The following is a 17,435-nucleotide window of genomic DNA, read 5'->3' on the forward strand; positions in this document are numbered from 1 at the left end:
AAAGTCAGCATGGATTTACAAAAGGTAAATCATGTCTGACGAATCTTATAGAATTCTTCGAGGATGTAACTAGTAGCGTGGATAGGGGAGAACCAGTGGATGTGGTGTATCTGGACTTCCAGAAGGCTTTCGACAAGGTCCCACATAAGAGATTAGTATACAAACTTAAAGCACACGGCATTGGGGGTTCAGTATTGATGTGGATAGAGAACTGGCTGGCAAACAGGAAGCAAAGAGTAGGAGTAAACGGGTCCTTTTCACAATGGCAGGCAGTGACTAGTGGGGTACCGCAAGGCTCAGTGCTGGGACCCCAGCTATTTACAATATATATTAATGATCTGGATGAGGGAATTGAAGGCAATATCTCCAAGTTTGCGGATGACACTAAGCTGGGGGGCAGGGTTAGCTGTGAGGAGGATGCTAGGAGACTGCAAGGTGACTTGGATAGGCTGGGTGAGTGGGCAAATGTTTGGCTGATGCAGTATAATGTGGATAAATGTGAGGTTATCCATTTTGGTGGCAAAAACAGGAAAGCAGACTATTATCTAAATGGTGGCCGACTAGGAAAAGGGGAGATGCAGCGAGACCTGGGTGTCATGGTACACCAGTCATTGAAAGTAGGCATGCAGGTGCAGCAGGCAGTGAAGAAAGCGAATGGTATGTTAGCTTTCATAGCAAAAGGATTTGAGTATAGGAGCAGGGAGGTTCTACTGCAGTTGTACAGGGTCTTGGTGAGACCACACCTGGAGTATTGCGTACAGTTTTGGTCTCCAAATCTGAGGAAGGACATTATTGCCATAGAGGGAGTGCAGAGAAGGTTCACCAGACTGATTCCTGAGATGTCAGGACTGTCTTATGAAGAAAGACTGGATAGACTTGGTTTATACTCTCTAGAATTTAGGAGATTGAGAGGGGATCTTATAGAAACTTACAAAATTCTTAAGGGGTTGGACAGGCTAGATGCAGGAAGATTGCTCCCGATGTTGGGGAAGTCCAGGACAAGGGGTCACAGCTTAAGGATAAGGGGGAAATCCTTTAAAACCGAGATGAGAAGAACTTTTTTCACACAGAGAGTGGTGAATCTCTGGAACTCTCTGCCACAGAGGGTAGTTGAGGCCAGTTCATTGGCTATATTTAAGAGGGAGTTAGATGTGGCCCTTGTGGCTAAGGGGATCAGAGGGTATGGAGAGAAGGCAGGTACGGGATACTGAGTTGGATGATCAGCCATGATCATATTGAATGGCGGTGCAGGCTCGAAGGGCCGAATGGCCTACTCCTGCACCTAATTTCTGTGTTTCTATGTTTCTAACAATCCCCCCCCCCCCCCCGCACTCACGCTAATTACCCCTCTTGATATTATATTAATATTATTAATTTGCTCCTTTTACCTCATAACCACCCCATCTACTGACACATAGCCCCCAACTTGCAGTCACATCTAGAGAGGGAGGGAGGGTTAGAGGGTGAGGACAGAGAGAGAAGGGACAGAGACACAGAGAGGGGCAAGAGGGATGGGGGGTGGAGAGGAGGAGAAGAGGGAGAGTGGGTGAAGGGGGGAGGAGAGAGAGAGGGTGAGAGTGAGGGGGAGAGAGAGGGGGTGCTGAGAGGGGGGAGAGGTGGGGAGCAGGGAGGGGGAAGGAGGGAGGGTAGAGGGTCGGGGGTGTGGAGGGGAGGGAGGGTGGGGGAGGGGAGAGAGAGGGGGAGAGAGGGGTGGGGGTGAGGTGAGGGGAGGGGGAAAGTTGGGGAGCAGGGAGGGGGAGGGGTGTGTGGAGGGGAGGGGGGTTTAGGGGAGGGACGTGGGGGAGGGGATGGAGGGGAGGAGAGGGAGAAAAAGAGGGGAGAGAGAGAGAGGGGGGGAGGGGAGAGGAGAGGGGGGCGGGGAGAGAGAGGAGGGGGGAGAGAGGAGAGGAGGGAGGGGGGGTGATGGGGAGAGGGGAGAGAGAGAGAGAAAGGGAGAGAGAGAGAGGGTGCCTTTTTACTTCAACCCAAACAACCATTTGCAGGCCGTGCTTTTTTTCCTCAAACTAACCATATTTTCATTTTCAAACCACATTATGGGTACTCACAGCTGTGGAGACATTCGTTCAGTATTATTCAGAGCTCTGATTGAGGCACACCACTTGCAAAGACTGATTGAGGCACACCACTTCCTGGTTTTATAGTCCCTCCCCCTCCCTCCAGCAGGGGCAGCAGAGAGAATGGTGAATTTTGTAAAAACATTAATACCCCTGTCATTTTTCATCGACTGGAAAAATCCTCTGCACACATGCGGCGGAGGGAGGCTCTGAGCGAGGTGGCCAAAAATGACGGCCGTAGGTGGCAGCATTCTCTCGGAAATCGCAGCACAGAAGGCCAAAAGTGGTCAAGAACAGAGATTTAGTAATATAGATAACATTGCCTCTCAGCCTTCTGCCTTCCAAAGTATAAAGCTCTTGCCTGCCCAACCTTTCCCTCCAGCTAAGTCCCTCTAGTTCTGGCAATGTCCTGTAAATCTCTGAATTCTTTCCAGGTTGACGACATCCTTCCTATAGGAGGGTTACCAAAACTGAACACAATACTCCAATGCGACCTCACCAACATCTTGCACAACTGTAACATAACGTTCCAACCTCCATTCTCAATGCCCAGTCTGATGAAGGCCAATGTATCATAGAAGTCAATGCAACAGTCCCAGTCATAAGTGATAGGAGAAGAATTAGGCCATTCGGCCCATCAAGTCTATTCCGCCATTCAATCATGGCTAATCTATCTCTCCCTCCTAACCCCATTCTCTTGCCTTTTCCCATAACCCCTCATACCTGCACAAATCAAACATCTATCTATCTCTGCCATAAAAATATCCATTGACGGCCTCCATGGCCTTCTGTGGAAAAGAATTCCACAGACTTACCACACTCTGACGAAAGAAATTCCTCCTCATCTTCTTTGTCCTTTGGATTTTCTCCAGCCATCGGATGTTTGTAAAGCATTCTGAGCACCGAATACGCATTTGAATTGACCCCACAATCATTCAATTTATAATTGATCCCTATGCTTGGGTGCAGCTCTTAAACTTTGTCTTTTGATATATGGGTTATACCAACACAACCTCGGCAGAGGAATAACATATTCTGCGCTGAATGAAGTAATTTTCTTGTTGTTTATAAACAATACCTCCTTTCCTTGAGGAATTCTCTGGTGTTTATGTGAAATATTCTTTCCCCTTTAAAATCACAAAGTTGTGCAGTTTCTGCAAAAATGTGGCAAGCTAAATTTGTAAGACACGATCACCCACGTACAAAACCACGCTGACTATCCCTCATCACCCCCAAATCATCCAGATCTGTCTATCCAAGACCTGATTATAATGCGGTTGATGTTAGGGGCTGTTACTTCATCCCTTTTGACTAATTAATTGAATTATTAAGGTTCATTCTGGATCTGAAATTGCAATTTTACAAATAAGTACCTGAACTTCCCTTTATGGAAAGCAAAATTACGTACCTCAAAAAAAAAATCCTGTTTTCAATTCATTCATGTGCATGTCCAAATAATTTCAATTTGTGTCTGAATGTAGATGGGTTGCTGAGTAAATTTGCTGACGACACATACATTTGCAGACAGAGGAGTTGCAGATGGTGATGAAGGCTGTCAGGAGATACAGCGGGTGATAGGTCAGCTGCAGAAATGGGTGGAGAAATGGCAGATGAAGTTTAATCAGAGCAAGTATGAGGTGTTGCACTTGAAGTTGAAAGTAAAGGCAGAGTATACAGGTGATGGCAAGTCCCTTAACAGCATTGATGCACAGAGTCCAAGTTCATAACTCGTTGAAGTTGGCAGCTAAAGTAGATAGAATGGTCAAGCAGACGTACGGTATGCTTGCTTTCATTGTTCGGGGCATTGCGTATAAGAGTCAGGAAATCATGATGCAGTTCTATAAGATTGCATGCAGTTCTGGTCATCCCATTACAGGAAGATGTGGAGGCTTTGGTGAGGGTGCAGAGGAGGCTTGCCAGAATGCTGCCTGGATTGGAGGGTTTCAGCTGCAAGGAGAGGTTGGATGACCTTGGATTGTTTTCTCTGGAATGTCGGAGGTTGACGGGAGGCTTAATGGAAGTATGTAAAATTATGAGAGGCACAGATGGGATAAACGGAATATTTTTTCCCAGGGTGGAAATGTCCAACACTAGAGGGCGTACATATATATGGTTAGAAGAGGAAGGTTTCCTGGAGATGTACGGGGCAAATTATTTTTTACACAGGGGCGCCTTGAACGTATTGTGGTGGTGGTGGAGGCAGATACGATAGTGGTGTTTCCGAGGCTTTTAGATAGACACATGGAAGTACAAGGAATCAAGGGATATGGATTATGTACAGGCAGATGAGATCAGTTTAACTTGGCATCATGTTCGGCACAAACATTGTGGGGTGAGGGGCCCGTTGCTGTACTGTTCTATGTTCTGGTTGAAAACTTACATTTTTAAAAGTGCCAACCTACCAGGTTATAACTGATTTTCCATTATTTTTGTCAGCATCTTGATGGTATTTCAATGCACTTGTGATGAAACCTTTTATCGAAGAGAAAATAAATTCACATTTCGAATTGTGCAATGTCTGCACAATGATACATTATCCCCATTATCTGATAGAGCCATCCTTTGTTTCTTTGTATTGAATATAATTTTCAAAGAGGTCTTCAATGTTAAGTTTAATTAGTACATTCCCAATGGAAAGTTTCATCCACAAAGTTTCTGCCACCCTCTGAGAGGAATTTAGGAAATGCATGTGTTTATAATTGGAGGCTGGGGAAGGAGGGGTGGTGTTCAGTAACCCTGTGGTGAGCTGAGAGCTGTAAATATTAACTGAGAGATTGATTTTGCAAGTCATTTGCCTCTTGAGATCGGGCTGCAGCTTTGATAAGATTCCCTAATATATGCCATAGTTTTCCTTCTATTTTTATGTCGACACATCTGAATTATGGACAGACATTGTTTTGGGTTGGGACCTTCCTTCAATTTTCCACCAAAGTTCTTTCATCATTTTATTTTCTATCAATAAACACAATGCTGGAGGAGCTTTGGAAGACTGAAGTAGGATTAATGGATATTTTGAGGGCAGAGATAGATAGATTCTTCATTAGCGCAGGTGTCAGGGATTATGGGGAGAAAGCAGGAAAATTGGGCTAGGATGGAGAAATAGATCAGCCATTATTGAATGGCTTGATGGGCCAAATTGCCTATTTCTGCTCTTATCACTTACGAACTCATGCTGCCTGATCTGCTGAGTTCCTCCAGCAGTCAAGATTTCAGCATCTGCTGTTCCTTGCATCTCCGTTGTTTTATTGTTATAACTTGGTACCATCCGGATCATGTCGATTGTCAATTTTATTGACAAATCTAATTCCATCCTGTGGACTTTTTTACATGCAGGATGTGCTTTTTTTTAAATGGTTTGTACATGGCAAATCTTTTGTTCTTGGTGCTTTCAGGTCTACGGTGCTACATATTTACAGAAGCTGCTTGAGCCTTTGCTGAAAACTGTACTTAAAGATCCCGAGAAACAGCATCTCAGCTTTGAAGTTGATCCCACCAGGTTAGGATTGATTTTCTGTTCATTTTCTCAGCATCCTGATCTCTGGTGATATTTCTATGCACTTATGATCCCTTTTATCAAAGAGAAAATAAAACACAATCTTCAAATTGTGCAATGTCTGCACAACATTTTTTTAAATCCCTATTATCTGAAAGAGCTATCCTACTGAACATCTATTCCCCCACCTCCCGATCCTAAATAGTTTTAAATGTTTGTCATATCTTGCTGCAGTGGAGTTCAATCTGTGGAAATTGATGGGGGTGGCATTGTTCCTGAGATTAGTGTTGAAGTTAGTTGTAAAATTGAGCTGAATTAATTATTGAATCAACGAAAGATGCAGCATGGAAACTACAGCCCATTGAGCCCACACCCACCATCAAACACCCATTCGCACAAATTCTGTATAATCACCATTTCTTATCCACTCAACTACAAACAATAGGCAATTTACAGTGGCCAATTGACCAAACACTTTGGGATGTGAGAGGAAACCGGAGCTCCCAGGGGAAACATACGTGATCACAAGGAGACATGCAAACCGAGGTCAGGATCGCATCCAGGTCTCTGGCACTTTGAGGCAGCAGCTCGACCAGCTAATTAACATCTAATGCAGATGTTAAACTTTGGATTGATTTGGCATTGGTGGTGGTCTATGAACCATGTTCTGGATCATTTGTACAGTGAGCTGGTACCAGATTATGGCCAATACCCTGTACCGGAAACAATCCAAACTGTATTAAAACCTGATTGATGGAGTGAGTAGGTTATTATTCCTCTGTTATCTACTCTGTTCCATCTTGATTGATATTATTAGGGCCAGCAGCTTAAAGGCACAGAAATACAACTATGCATCTGCAGTGGCTAAGATTAATATAGCTGTGAATATTGGCATGATTGCAGTTTGAAAGGATAATTTATTTTGCTAACTTTTATGAATATTGACTCCTCCTGGATTGTATGATGTTATTTGAGGTTGGTCAGCAAAAACAGTAGAATTAGTTGATCAGAGCAGGGAGAGCGTATGACAAATAGTGTTCCAATAATCAAAACTGGAAGGGCAAAATTATAATCTGATCAAATTCTCTTCCTTGCTGCTCTCCTGTTGATCACTGTCATGACTGTAGACACAAAATGCTGGAGTAACTCAGCGGGCCAGGCAGCATCTCCGGAGAATAAGGATGGGTGACGTTTTGGGTCGGGGCCCTCCTTCAGTCTGAGGAGAGGGGACTGGTGCTGCTCCAGCTTAAGTACACTTCTGTTGGTCCTCCACTGTCAAAACCGTTCCAAGTCAGGGTTGCATACCCAAGTCAAGCCAAAAAGAGCTGATCATTTAGTTCAAGGATAGGTAAATATTTTTTTTAAAAATCCATGCTTGGAGTCTGGTGCGATTGGATTGTTTGAGGTCAAATTGGATTTGAATTCTGAACTTTATACAGGCTGTAAATTCAACTGGTCTCAATAAAGAAGAGTGGTGACTTTTAAATGGCTGAAGTGTGCACTATATGATGCCAATTTCATTGGTACCCTTTCATCTCTTTCAGATTTTAAAAGCACATACTCTTTTTTGTCGACTATATACCTGATGAGGCAGCATGGTGTTTTCAACAAACATAAAAAATCTTCTGTCATGTTGTCAAGTGCAGATTTATAAGTTCTAGGAGCACAATTAAGCCATTTGGCCCATCAAGTCTACTCTGCCATTCAATCATGTTTGACCTATCTTTCCCTCTCAACCCCATTCTCCTGCCTTCTCTTCCCACAGAACAGCCGAATAGGGATTGTGATAAAAATGAAAGTAGCCTGGAGAATCATTAATCAAAGGATATAGAATTTGCTCCCCTATCTACTGACTGAATATGCTATAGACAAATGCACAGCTGTTTTAAAATAAATCTTTATTCATGGTGTTTTCTGCAAGTGTCTTTCACCTTTCACACGAGTAATGGTGTAAATACTGCTCCACAGGTTAGAACCAACGGAAAACCTGGATGAAAATCAACGGAATCTACTCCAAATGACACAGATATTTTTCTCTGCAATCATTCATTCCTCCTCCGAGTTTCCTCCACAGCTGAGAAGTGTCTGCCATTGCTTGTATCAGGTATGCGGCTTGGGGCAGTAGGAGATAGGAGAAGGCATAGGGAACTAACAAAGTTCTGGGAAATTAAGTAGAAGCCATTGTGGGTCCTTGAGGAAAGATCTGTTGTGCTCTTGGGTAAATTATTTTGGAAGGAGAATGAAATGCATTTTGTTTTTGGGTGTTTTACTTTTCAAAGAAACGTTGTAGTCAATTTGAGATACAACTGTGTTTTCACAATGTGAGCTGTATTGCTCAATGTCTTTTTTTCATGTGATTATTGATTCTCACTCTAGCTTCAGTTTTTGTGCTTTTCATTTATCTGGTGTTGGGAAGATAATTCTAAAGTGGAATTATTTTGCGGGAAACTGAAAGAAGGGTCAAATATCAGTACGTGCGTGGCATTCACAGTTGACATTCAATGCAGCGAAGAGTCGTAACAGGTAATGAGGTTCAAAAATGAATGCCAAATGTTTCCTCAAATATTTACTTTGAAGTTCTTGTGGCGTGATCTGCCGAGAAATGTAGGATTTTGTAAAATATACTTTTTAACAAAGTTGTGCAGTGTCTGAAACTATATTATGACAGTTAACAAAGCAGATTTAATTGAACATCCAATGATTTCCCTAATAATAAATATTTAGATTTTTTTTTAAATGGAAGAAAATCTTGTGGGTGGGAACTTTCTGACTGTCTAAGAATTTTCTAAATAATGCAAAAATCTCGATTATCAACAACTACAATGTCACCCGTTTGTCAAGAGTGTTTTATCGTCATATGTCCCAGTTAGAACAATTACATTCTTTCATTGCTAATGGAGAAAGATTCTGAAGAATAGAAATGGGATTTGTACAGGTAACAGAAGATTGGAGAGAGGGATGGTGGGTTTGGGTGAAGGGAAAATTGAAGGGAAGAACAGGTTTTATTTTCCTGTGGAATTAAAGAAACTGTTGCAATTTTGGTCCAAATATTTTGCAGAATATCAACGGTTTCTCATAGCCCTGTCCCACGGTACGAGTTAGTTCCAAGAGCTCTCCCGAGTTAAAAAAAAATCAAACTCGTGGTAAGCACGGAAAATGACCGTAGCGGGTACGTCGGAGCTCGGGGACGTCTCTTAACGGCTCGTAACGTTAATGGCAGGTACTCGGGAAGACTCGCTAATGGCACGTAAGCACGGGAAGACTCGTGAAGATTATTCAACATGTTGAAAAATGTCCACGAGAGCCCCAAGTACCAACGAGTGGCCATTACCGTAAATCTCCGAGTTCGAATCAGGGCAAACTCGGGAGAGTCTTGGAATGAACTCGTACCGTGGGACAGAGCTTTAAGAAAGCCGTTTTGAAAGGAAGTCAATTTCAAAGTGTTTTAAGCAAGCAAATACGAATGTTCTGCAGAAAAAGGTAATTTGATATATTGTATATCCACCCCCTTGCAGGAAGAGTTATTCAGTCTTTCCAACATTCCTTCAGCACTATAACATTTCCTTTCATTTAATTGTTCAATTAGCCGTAGCAAATTATGAAATATTTTTTCCTCATTGTGTTCTTAACCACAATGATTCAAGAGTCAGGAGTGTTTAATTGTCATATGGGCCGACAATGGAACAGTAATTTTTATGCTTGCAGAGTTTAATAGGTTAGTAAACATAATACACACAGATAATATGTAATATATTTTCAAAAATCAATAAAATATTAACTATAATGCCAGTGCAAAACAAAGCAAAAGTCATTAGTGTTTAGAAGTTCGTAGTTGCTGAGGTTGATGTTGTGTAGTGTTCAAGAGCCTGATGGTTATTGGGAAGAAGCTACTGTATCTGGTAGTCACAGTTTCTGGCTCTTTAACCCGATGGTAGAAGCAAAATGAAAGTGTCGAAGTCTGTGATTTTGGCTGCCTTTGAGGCAGAATTTCCTATAGAACCCTTCAGTGGTGTGAAGGTCAGTATCCATCTTAAGATAAATGTGCTCTGGAAGGTTAGTTTGCATGGGATCCAAGGAGAGATACCGAATGGATAGAAGTTGGCTTCATGGAAGACAGCAGAGGGTGATGGTGGAAGGTTGTTTTTCGGACTAGAGGCTTGAGACTTGCAGTGTGTCTCAGGGTTTGGTGTTGGACCCATTGCTTGTTTGTCATCTATATCAATGATTTGAATGAGAACATACAAGGCATTGTTAATAAGCTTGCAGATGACACTAAAGTGTGTGGTATTGTAGATAGTGAAGATGGTTGTCAAAAATGGCAGCATGATCTTGATTGGTTGGACAGGTGGGCTGAGTTTAATACAGACAAGTGTGAGGTGTTGCACTTTGATAAGTCTAACCAGGACAGGACCTGTACAGCGAATGGCAGAGCCCTGGAGAGTGTTGCAGAGCAAAGGGATCTTGGCGTGCAGGTACTTAAGTTCCTCTCTACCTTCAAGTTCCTTGAAGGTAGAGAGGTTGGTCAAGAGTATTGTGTTTCAGTCACTCTGTTACAGGAAATATGTTTTTAAGCTGGAAAGGGTGCAGAGAAGATTTACGAGGATGTTGCCAGGACTTGAAAGCCGAAAGGGAGAGGTTGAGCAGGCTTAAACATTATTCTTTGTAGCTATGAGGGGGATGAGAGGTAATCGTATAGAGGTGTATAAAATCATGAGAGGAATAGATAAGGTAAATGCACATGCTTTTACCCAGGGTAAGAACCAGAGGACATAGGTTTAAGGTGAGAGGGGGAAAGATTTAATAGGAACCCGGGTGGCAATGTTTTTACATAAAAGGGTGGTAGGTATATGGAACAAGCTGCTGGAGGAGATGGTTGAGGCAGGTACAGTCACAATGTTTAAAAAACATTTAGACAAGTACATGGTTTGGAGGGATATGAGCCAAATGCAGGAATGTGGAATTAGTGTAGATGGGGCATGTTGGTTGGCATAGGCAAGTTAGGCCAAAGGGCCTGTTTCCATAGAAACATAGAAAATAGGTGCAGGAGTAGGCCATTCGGCCCTTCGAGCCTGCACCGCCATTCAATATGATCATGGCTGATCATTAAACTCAGTATCCTGTACCTGCCTTCTCACCATACCCCCTGATCCCTTTAGCCACAAGGGCCACATCTAACTCCCTCTTAAATATAGCCAATGAACTGGCCTCAACTACCTTCTGTGGCAAAGAATTCCAGAGATTCACCACTCTCTGAAAAATGTTTTTCTCATCTCGGTCCTAAAAGATTTCCCCCTTATCCTTAAACTGTGACCCCTTGTTCTGGACTTCACCAACATCGGGAACATTCTTCCTGCATCTAGCCTGTCCAACCCCTTAAGAATTTTGTAAGTTTCTATAAGATCCCCCCTCAATCTTCTAAATTCTAGCGAGTACAAGCCGAGTCTATTCCGTCTTTCTTCATATGAAAGTCCTGACATCCCAGGAATCAGTCTGGTGAACCTTCTCTGTACTCCCTCTATGGCAAGAATGTCTTTCCTCAGATTAGGAGACCAAAACTGTACACAATATTCCAGGTGTGGTCTCACCAAGACCCTGCACAACTGCAGTAGAACCTCCCTGCTCCTATACTCAAATCCTTTTGCTATGAATGCTGACATACCATTCCACACTGCATAACTCGATGACTCGAAATGTTGCCTGTCTTTGAGTTATTTTTGAGACTCTCTTTAATCCCAGCATTATGGTTATTGAATCCTCTGCAGTGGAACTAGTTTCTCATTTATTCCAACAAAATCCTTGATAATGAAGTTCATGAGCTTTGGTGTTAACAGCTCACATATGGTCTACTATAGTCAGTAGTTTTGAATTAACATGATTTTGGTGGAGATTGAGTTTTTCAAACAAAATTGAAATACATTGTTCCTTTTAAACACCAAAAGCATTGTTTTGTCTTAAATTTCACTTGTCTATGACGTCCTCAGACTGTCAAAAGCTTTTTCCCAGGGTGGACACGAGAGGGTATAGCCATAAGGTGAGAAGGAGAAAGTTTAATGGAGATGTGCGGGAGAAGTTTTTGTACACAGTGTAGTGGGGGCCTGAAACACATTGCCAGGGGTGGCGGTGGAGGCAGATATGATAGTGGTGTTGAGGAGGCTTTTAGATAGGCACACGGAAGTGCCGTGTTATACTAGAGTCATAGAATGATACAGGCCCTTCGGCCCAACGTCCACACTGGCCAACATGTCCCAGCTACACTGGTCCCATAAGCCTGCATTTGGTCCTATCCCTCCAACCTATCCTATCTATGTACCTGTCTAACTGTTTCTTAAATGTTGGGATGAGCTGCCTCAACCGCCTCCTCTGTCAGCTAGTTCCATGCACCCACCACCCATTGTGTGAAGCACTGTCACACTCTTACTCATTTATTTGTCCTTGTGTGCTTTTGAGACGAACTTTCAAATAATCATGTGCAAGCTAATGTCCTCAACCACAGTCCATCTGCATGAAGGTTTCAACAGGGGCCACGGTATAATTTTTGAGTGGGAGTCATTCCTTCCACCACTCGTTTGATATCTGGGGTCACTTGATAAATGTACACATCCCCCACAGTTTTCCTTGTCTGACTGCACAAGTTACTGATGATCAGCTTTGCAGTGGCTTTGGAAGATGCAGTGCTTGCAATTTTCTCATGGGTGTTACTGCAGCCCAAATACAAGCGCCAGGTACAGTGCTCAATGCGAGCAAGTGTGATAGATTTAGTGAAATAAAAATTGTGTGTCACTAAATTGTTTTTGTTTTTTACAGCTTTTTTTTTAAACTACTTTTGAAGTGCTAAGTTACATTTCTGTAAACCAACCTGGAAATATATTGCACAAATACGTATTCCAGTTTAGAACGGGGTTTAATTTGTGCATTTTTTTTTCTGCATATTTAGCAAAAATAGCTTGCCAACATTGGTACTGTAGTTCTTTCAATTCCCAAGAAGGAATATCTCACACATAATTTTGCTGCTGCAGCAGCAAAGATCTAGCACAATGCAGCATAAATTTGTACTCTCCTGTTAAATGCTTCTTTTTACCTCTTTTATGCACGCTTTTGCAGGAGGATTCACACTTATTTGTTTTAGTCACATGAACGATTGCTAAAAAAAATTCTGCTAATTGCATACAAGTACATAATTGTAACCTTACATTTTATCCTGATGAAAATCTGTTTGCTTTATTTCGGGTAAACATGCTCGCCATGCCTGTAACTCCCCATAGGAAATATTTATTTGGCCAAAAGAAAGGAATTCAAGCAAATATAATGAGCAGTTGTTTCTACTTGGCAGGTCAGGCAGCATCTACGGAGAGCAAAACAGAGCTAAAGTTTCAGGTCAATTACCTTTCATCAATGTTTCACATTAATGGCAAACCCGATTCTATTTAAAGATGTACTGAAGTTTTATTTATTGGTTGTGTTGAGAAGTTGTCAACTAGAAACATTAACTCTGTCTTTTCATAGATGCTGCTGGCCCTGTGTGTTAAGAACATGGTTATCAATTTAGATTTTCAACATTAAAAATAAATACAAATTCTGTATTAATTTATTAATTTTAAAGGGAATGACTCCATTTCAGTTTTCCAATCATGAGGATTTTACAGTGTATAATCATTTCTTGTTACACAGTGTCACAATGTCAGCTATTTGCAGCGTGATCACAATTTGCTGGGTGTCATTGTAGTTGAGATGTTGTAACTCAGATGCTTATCTGGTAAGTTTATCTAAATTTAAAAACCGAAAATGCTGGAAATTCTCAGTAACTCAGGTAGCATCTACGATGAGAGGTGATGGAGCTGAAATCACCATTGGCTCTGTCCACATATGCCTGACCTGAAAATTCCCAACATATTCAGTTTTTCTGAATTACAGCATCTGCAGTAACATCAGCTTTATAGATCATCCGATTGTCTTGCTGAATCATAATATTTATGTTTGCTCAGTTGCATATCATCCAACATTAATGTGATTATTAATTTGATATGAATGCAGTTTGTTCTATACGTTGAAGAAATTTGATTAGCCGTGTCGTGTGCATTTACTAATTCTAATGTCTGGTGTTGTATCGTACTGGACCAGTGTTTCTCTTTGGTGGACTGGCAACGATAGTTGTAGCTGGTCCAAAAAGTGAACCAAGATTCTAATTTCAAGAGTTACAATCAGTTATTCAATATGGGGTGAAACTATTTATATTTAAAAAAAATTTTAAAAAAGATTTGCTCCACAAAAAGAGTGGCTGTATATGTACCTTTTAATTTTGACAAGTAAAGGGCCTGTCCCACTTTCACAACGTAATTCACGAATTCTCCCGAGTTTTCCCCTGATTCAAACTCACAGAATGTTCGTCATGGGTCCGTAGGAGATTGTAGGAGTTCGTTTATATATTGTAGCAGCTCGTTATGCTAGCCGTAGGTACTCGTGGCAGCAGGTTGGTCGGGACGTTTTTTCCAGCCTGATAAAAAATGTCCACAAGTTAAAAAAAATGGTCGGGAAAGTCGTGAATGTGGGACAGGCCCTTTAGAAATGTGAGTATACCACTTTTCCCCTTGTGCCTGCTTTGCCGTTCAATAAAATCACGGCTGATCTTGTACCAACGCAAGTGTTGATAGTTAATGTTGTTTGGGAACACTTGTATTGGTATAGGATCAGCTACATTGACTATTGTCGCGTTGCATATTCATCTATTTCAAAGATTTGGTTCAGTTTACCATGTTATTTTCCCTATTTGATTTTAAATGAATTTCTAAGTTTAAATAAAAGTTGCCATCACCTTTAGTCTCTTCTTTCGTGTCCATCTTCCATGTTTCAAATGTTAACATCGCTGTCATCGTCCGTCCTGAAAAGGACTCAGGCTTCCGGCGACAATCAGTGGGAGCCATCACTTGTCGCAATAGATGATGGTGGTAGCAGAATTAGCTCGGGATACTTCCAGTTTCCAGCCCCGTGACGTGGACGCTTCTGCTATGGGGGCCACCTTTTAATCATACCAAAGCAAATATAGAGTATAGAGGTTTAATTTAGTCTAGTTTAGTTCAGAGTTACTGTGCAGAAACAGGCCCTTTGGCCCACTGAGTCCAAAGCTGACCTGCGATCCCCATACACTAGAGGGACAATTTACAATTCTTACTGATGAAGCTGATTAACCTAGAAAACCTGTACGCCTTTAGAGTGTGGGAGGGAACCAGAGTCCCCAGAGAAAAACCAATGTGATCATGGGGAGAATAAACATAGGAAAATAGGGACAGGAGGAGGCCATTTGGCCCTTCGAGCCAGAACCATTCAATATGATCATGGCCAATCATTTAAAATCCGTACCCCATTCCTGCTTTTTCCCCCATATCCCTTAATTTGTACAAACTCCCAACAGGCAGAGCCCGTAGTCAGGATTGAACCCAGGTCCCTGGCGCTGTAAGGCGGCGACTCTACCACTGTGACACTGTGCAGCCCTACACATGGAAAAATGCCTTTCAGCCCACTGAGTCCATGCCGAACATCGTTCACTTGTACGCTGTTTCCATGTTATCCCACTTTTGCATCCTGCGCACTAGGGGCAATTTACAGAAGCCAATTAAACTACAAACCTGCATTTCTTTGGGGTGTGGGAGGAAACGGAAGCACCCAGAGGAAACCCATGCAGTCCCATGCAGAAATTCCACACAGACAAAACCCGTAGTCAGGATCAATTATTATATTTGCTATATATTTATTGTAAAACAGTGTTGCTGATGTAAATCTGATCTGGAGTCAAATTATTGCTGGCATCTATTTGGATTTTTCTTGTTATCTTGGGAGAATGTTTAAGTGAAGCACACAGTGGATATAACTTGTCTTTTGGAACAACAATATGAATGATTTCATTCCAATCCCATTTAATACTAAACTAAGTCACTTCCCATCTTATATCTAACACATTTGAAATACTAGTGAGAGAATGTAAAAGCTGAACTGTCAAAGATGATACAAATGTTTTTTTTTATGATTAATGATGATGATGTCAAATTCTGTGAGGAGAAAAAAGTATGATGGCTCCAAGGCTGACTGCCAATGTTACATTGGGTGACATTTATTCTATTGAATGTTATCCTTGTCACAATTTTTTTAATAATTTGATTTTAAACTGAATTACAGTTCAATTTTATTTAAATTCCTTGACCACTGAAACAGTTGAAAAGTAAGTTTTTTTTAAATGGAGTCTAATTTCGTCCATATGAAGTTTGCAACAAAAGATCTTATCCCCTATCTACATTAAACAGCCAGTTTCATGCCACTTGGTCACACTTGTCACACGTTGCAGCAAGTAGCACTGCATGTTTTCTTGCGACTGAGCATATAAATCGGTGCACCCATGAATGATGAATACAGCTTCTTATCTAAGGGCGGCACAGTGGCGCAGCGGTAGAGGTGCTGCCTGATAGAGCTTGCAGCACCGGACACCTAGGTTCGATGCCGACTATGGGCGCAGTCTAGTGGTGAGGTTTTACGTTCTCCCCGTAATCTGCATGGGTTTTCTCAGAGATCTTCGGTTTCCTCCCACACTCCAAAGACGTACAGGTTTGTAGATTATTCGGCTTCGTATAAGTGTAAGTTGTCGCAGATGTGTGCAGGATAGTGTTAATGAGTGGGGATCGCTGATTGGTGCGGATTCAGTGGGCTGAAGGGCCTGTTTCTGTGCTGCATGTTTAGTTTAGAGATACAGCGTGGAAACAGGTCCTTTGGCCCACTGAGTCTGCGCCGACCAGCGATCCCCGTACGTTAACACTACCCTACACATACTAGGGTCAATTTTTACATTTATACCAAGTCAATTAACCTGCAAACCTGTACGTCTTTGGAGTGTGGGAGGAAACCGAAGATCTCGGAGAAAACCCATGCAGTCATGGGGAGAAGGTACAAACTCCGTACAGCAGCACCCGTAGTCGGGATTGAACCCAGGTCTCTGGCGCTGTAAGGCAGCAACTCTACCGCTGTGCTGCTCTAAAACTAAAAAACTAAAATGCTTTCTCATTGTCTCTGTCTCACTAATTTTCTCTTCCATATTATTCTCACACATGCATTCCTGCAGGCTCGTGTATATTTTCCATGGCGATGGGAGTTCATGATGTGTACATGTAATAAAATTGACTATTTCTTCAGAAAGGGTAATTTCCCAAGCAGCTTCGATGTTGTAATAGTATTTTTGTTTTGATGGTGTATATTTCAAATTCAAACTACTTATTGCTGTAGGTCTGCAAATCGCTACCTTGTTGGGATCTTCCTACTCATTTCTGTCCTTTAGCCTTTTGAGGTCGGTTGTCTAAATAATTTGTCCTCAATGGCCATAGAAAACAAAAACAGCTGTTTGTCATGCCCAGTCTAATGTGTGTGTGTGGTGGCTTCCTCAACAAAATGTAACTTGTTAACTCTGAATGAAGCAGAACATCTCATGATGCTTCATGAGAGGGTTGGAAGCAAAACTCAGTGTCAAGTCACATTAAGAAAGGTGCTGAAAAACTTTTTCAAATAAAATATTTTTCAACGTTTACACGTTGAATTCTCCGATATTAAGTAACTACAAAACCCCTTTTCCCTGTCACCCACCTGGACGCATCTATTTCTCCATTTCCCCTACCCATCTACCTACTTTCCTTCCTCTAGCTTAATAATTTGCATCACTTGAATCCTTTTGTCTCACACCTATCTTTTAATCTCTGGCCTTTGTCCAACCCTTCTCACCTGTATCAACCTATAACCTGCCAAGCTTTGTTCTGCCTCTGCTCTCCTCCAGCTTACTAACCTCTCCCCCCCCCCCCCCCCCCCAGCATCTGCAGTTCCTTATTTCTACATTCGGT

The 17,435-nt window shown here is 42.0% G+C and overlaps 1 protein-coding gene across 9 annotated transcripts in view; it reads left to right on the forward strand.

The window, feature by feature from the left end:
* nf1 (neurofibromin 1) overlaps positions 1-17,435 on the forward strand; it is a 325,252-nt gene that overhangs the window by 145,067 nt on the left and 162,750 nt on the right. For all 9 annotated transcript variants that reach the window (XM_033045689.1, XM_033045685.1, XM_033045690.1 and 6 more), the window contains 2 exons: positions 5,468-5,571; positions 7,537-7,672. In XM_033045689.1, the coding sequence (XP_032901580.1) occupies positions 5,468-5,571; positions 7,537-7,672 (240 nt within the window). The remainder of the gene's footprint in view (positions 1-5,467; positions 5,572-7,536; positions 7,673-17,435) is intronic.

The sequence above is a fragment of the Amblyraja radiata genome, chromosome 28 (genome assembly GCF_010909765.2).
Source record: "Amblyraja radiata isolate CabotCenter1 chromosome 28, sAmbRad1.1.pri, whole genome shotgun sequence".
Taxonomy (NCBI): domain Eukaryota; kingdom Metazoa; phylum Chordata; class Chondrichthyes; order Rajiformes; family Rajidae; genus Amblyraja; species Amblyraja radiata.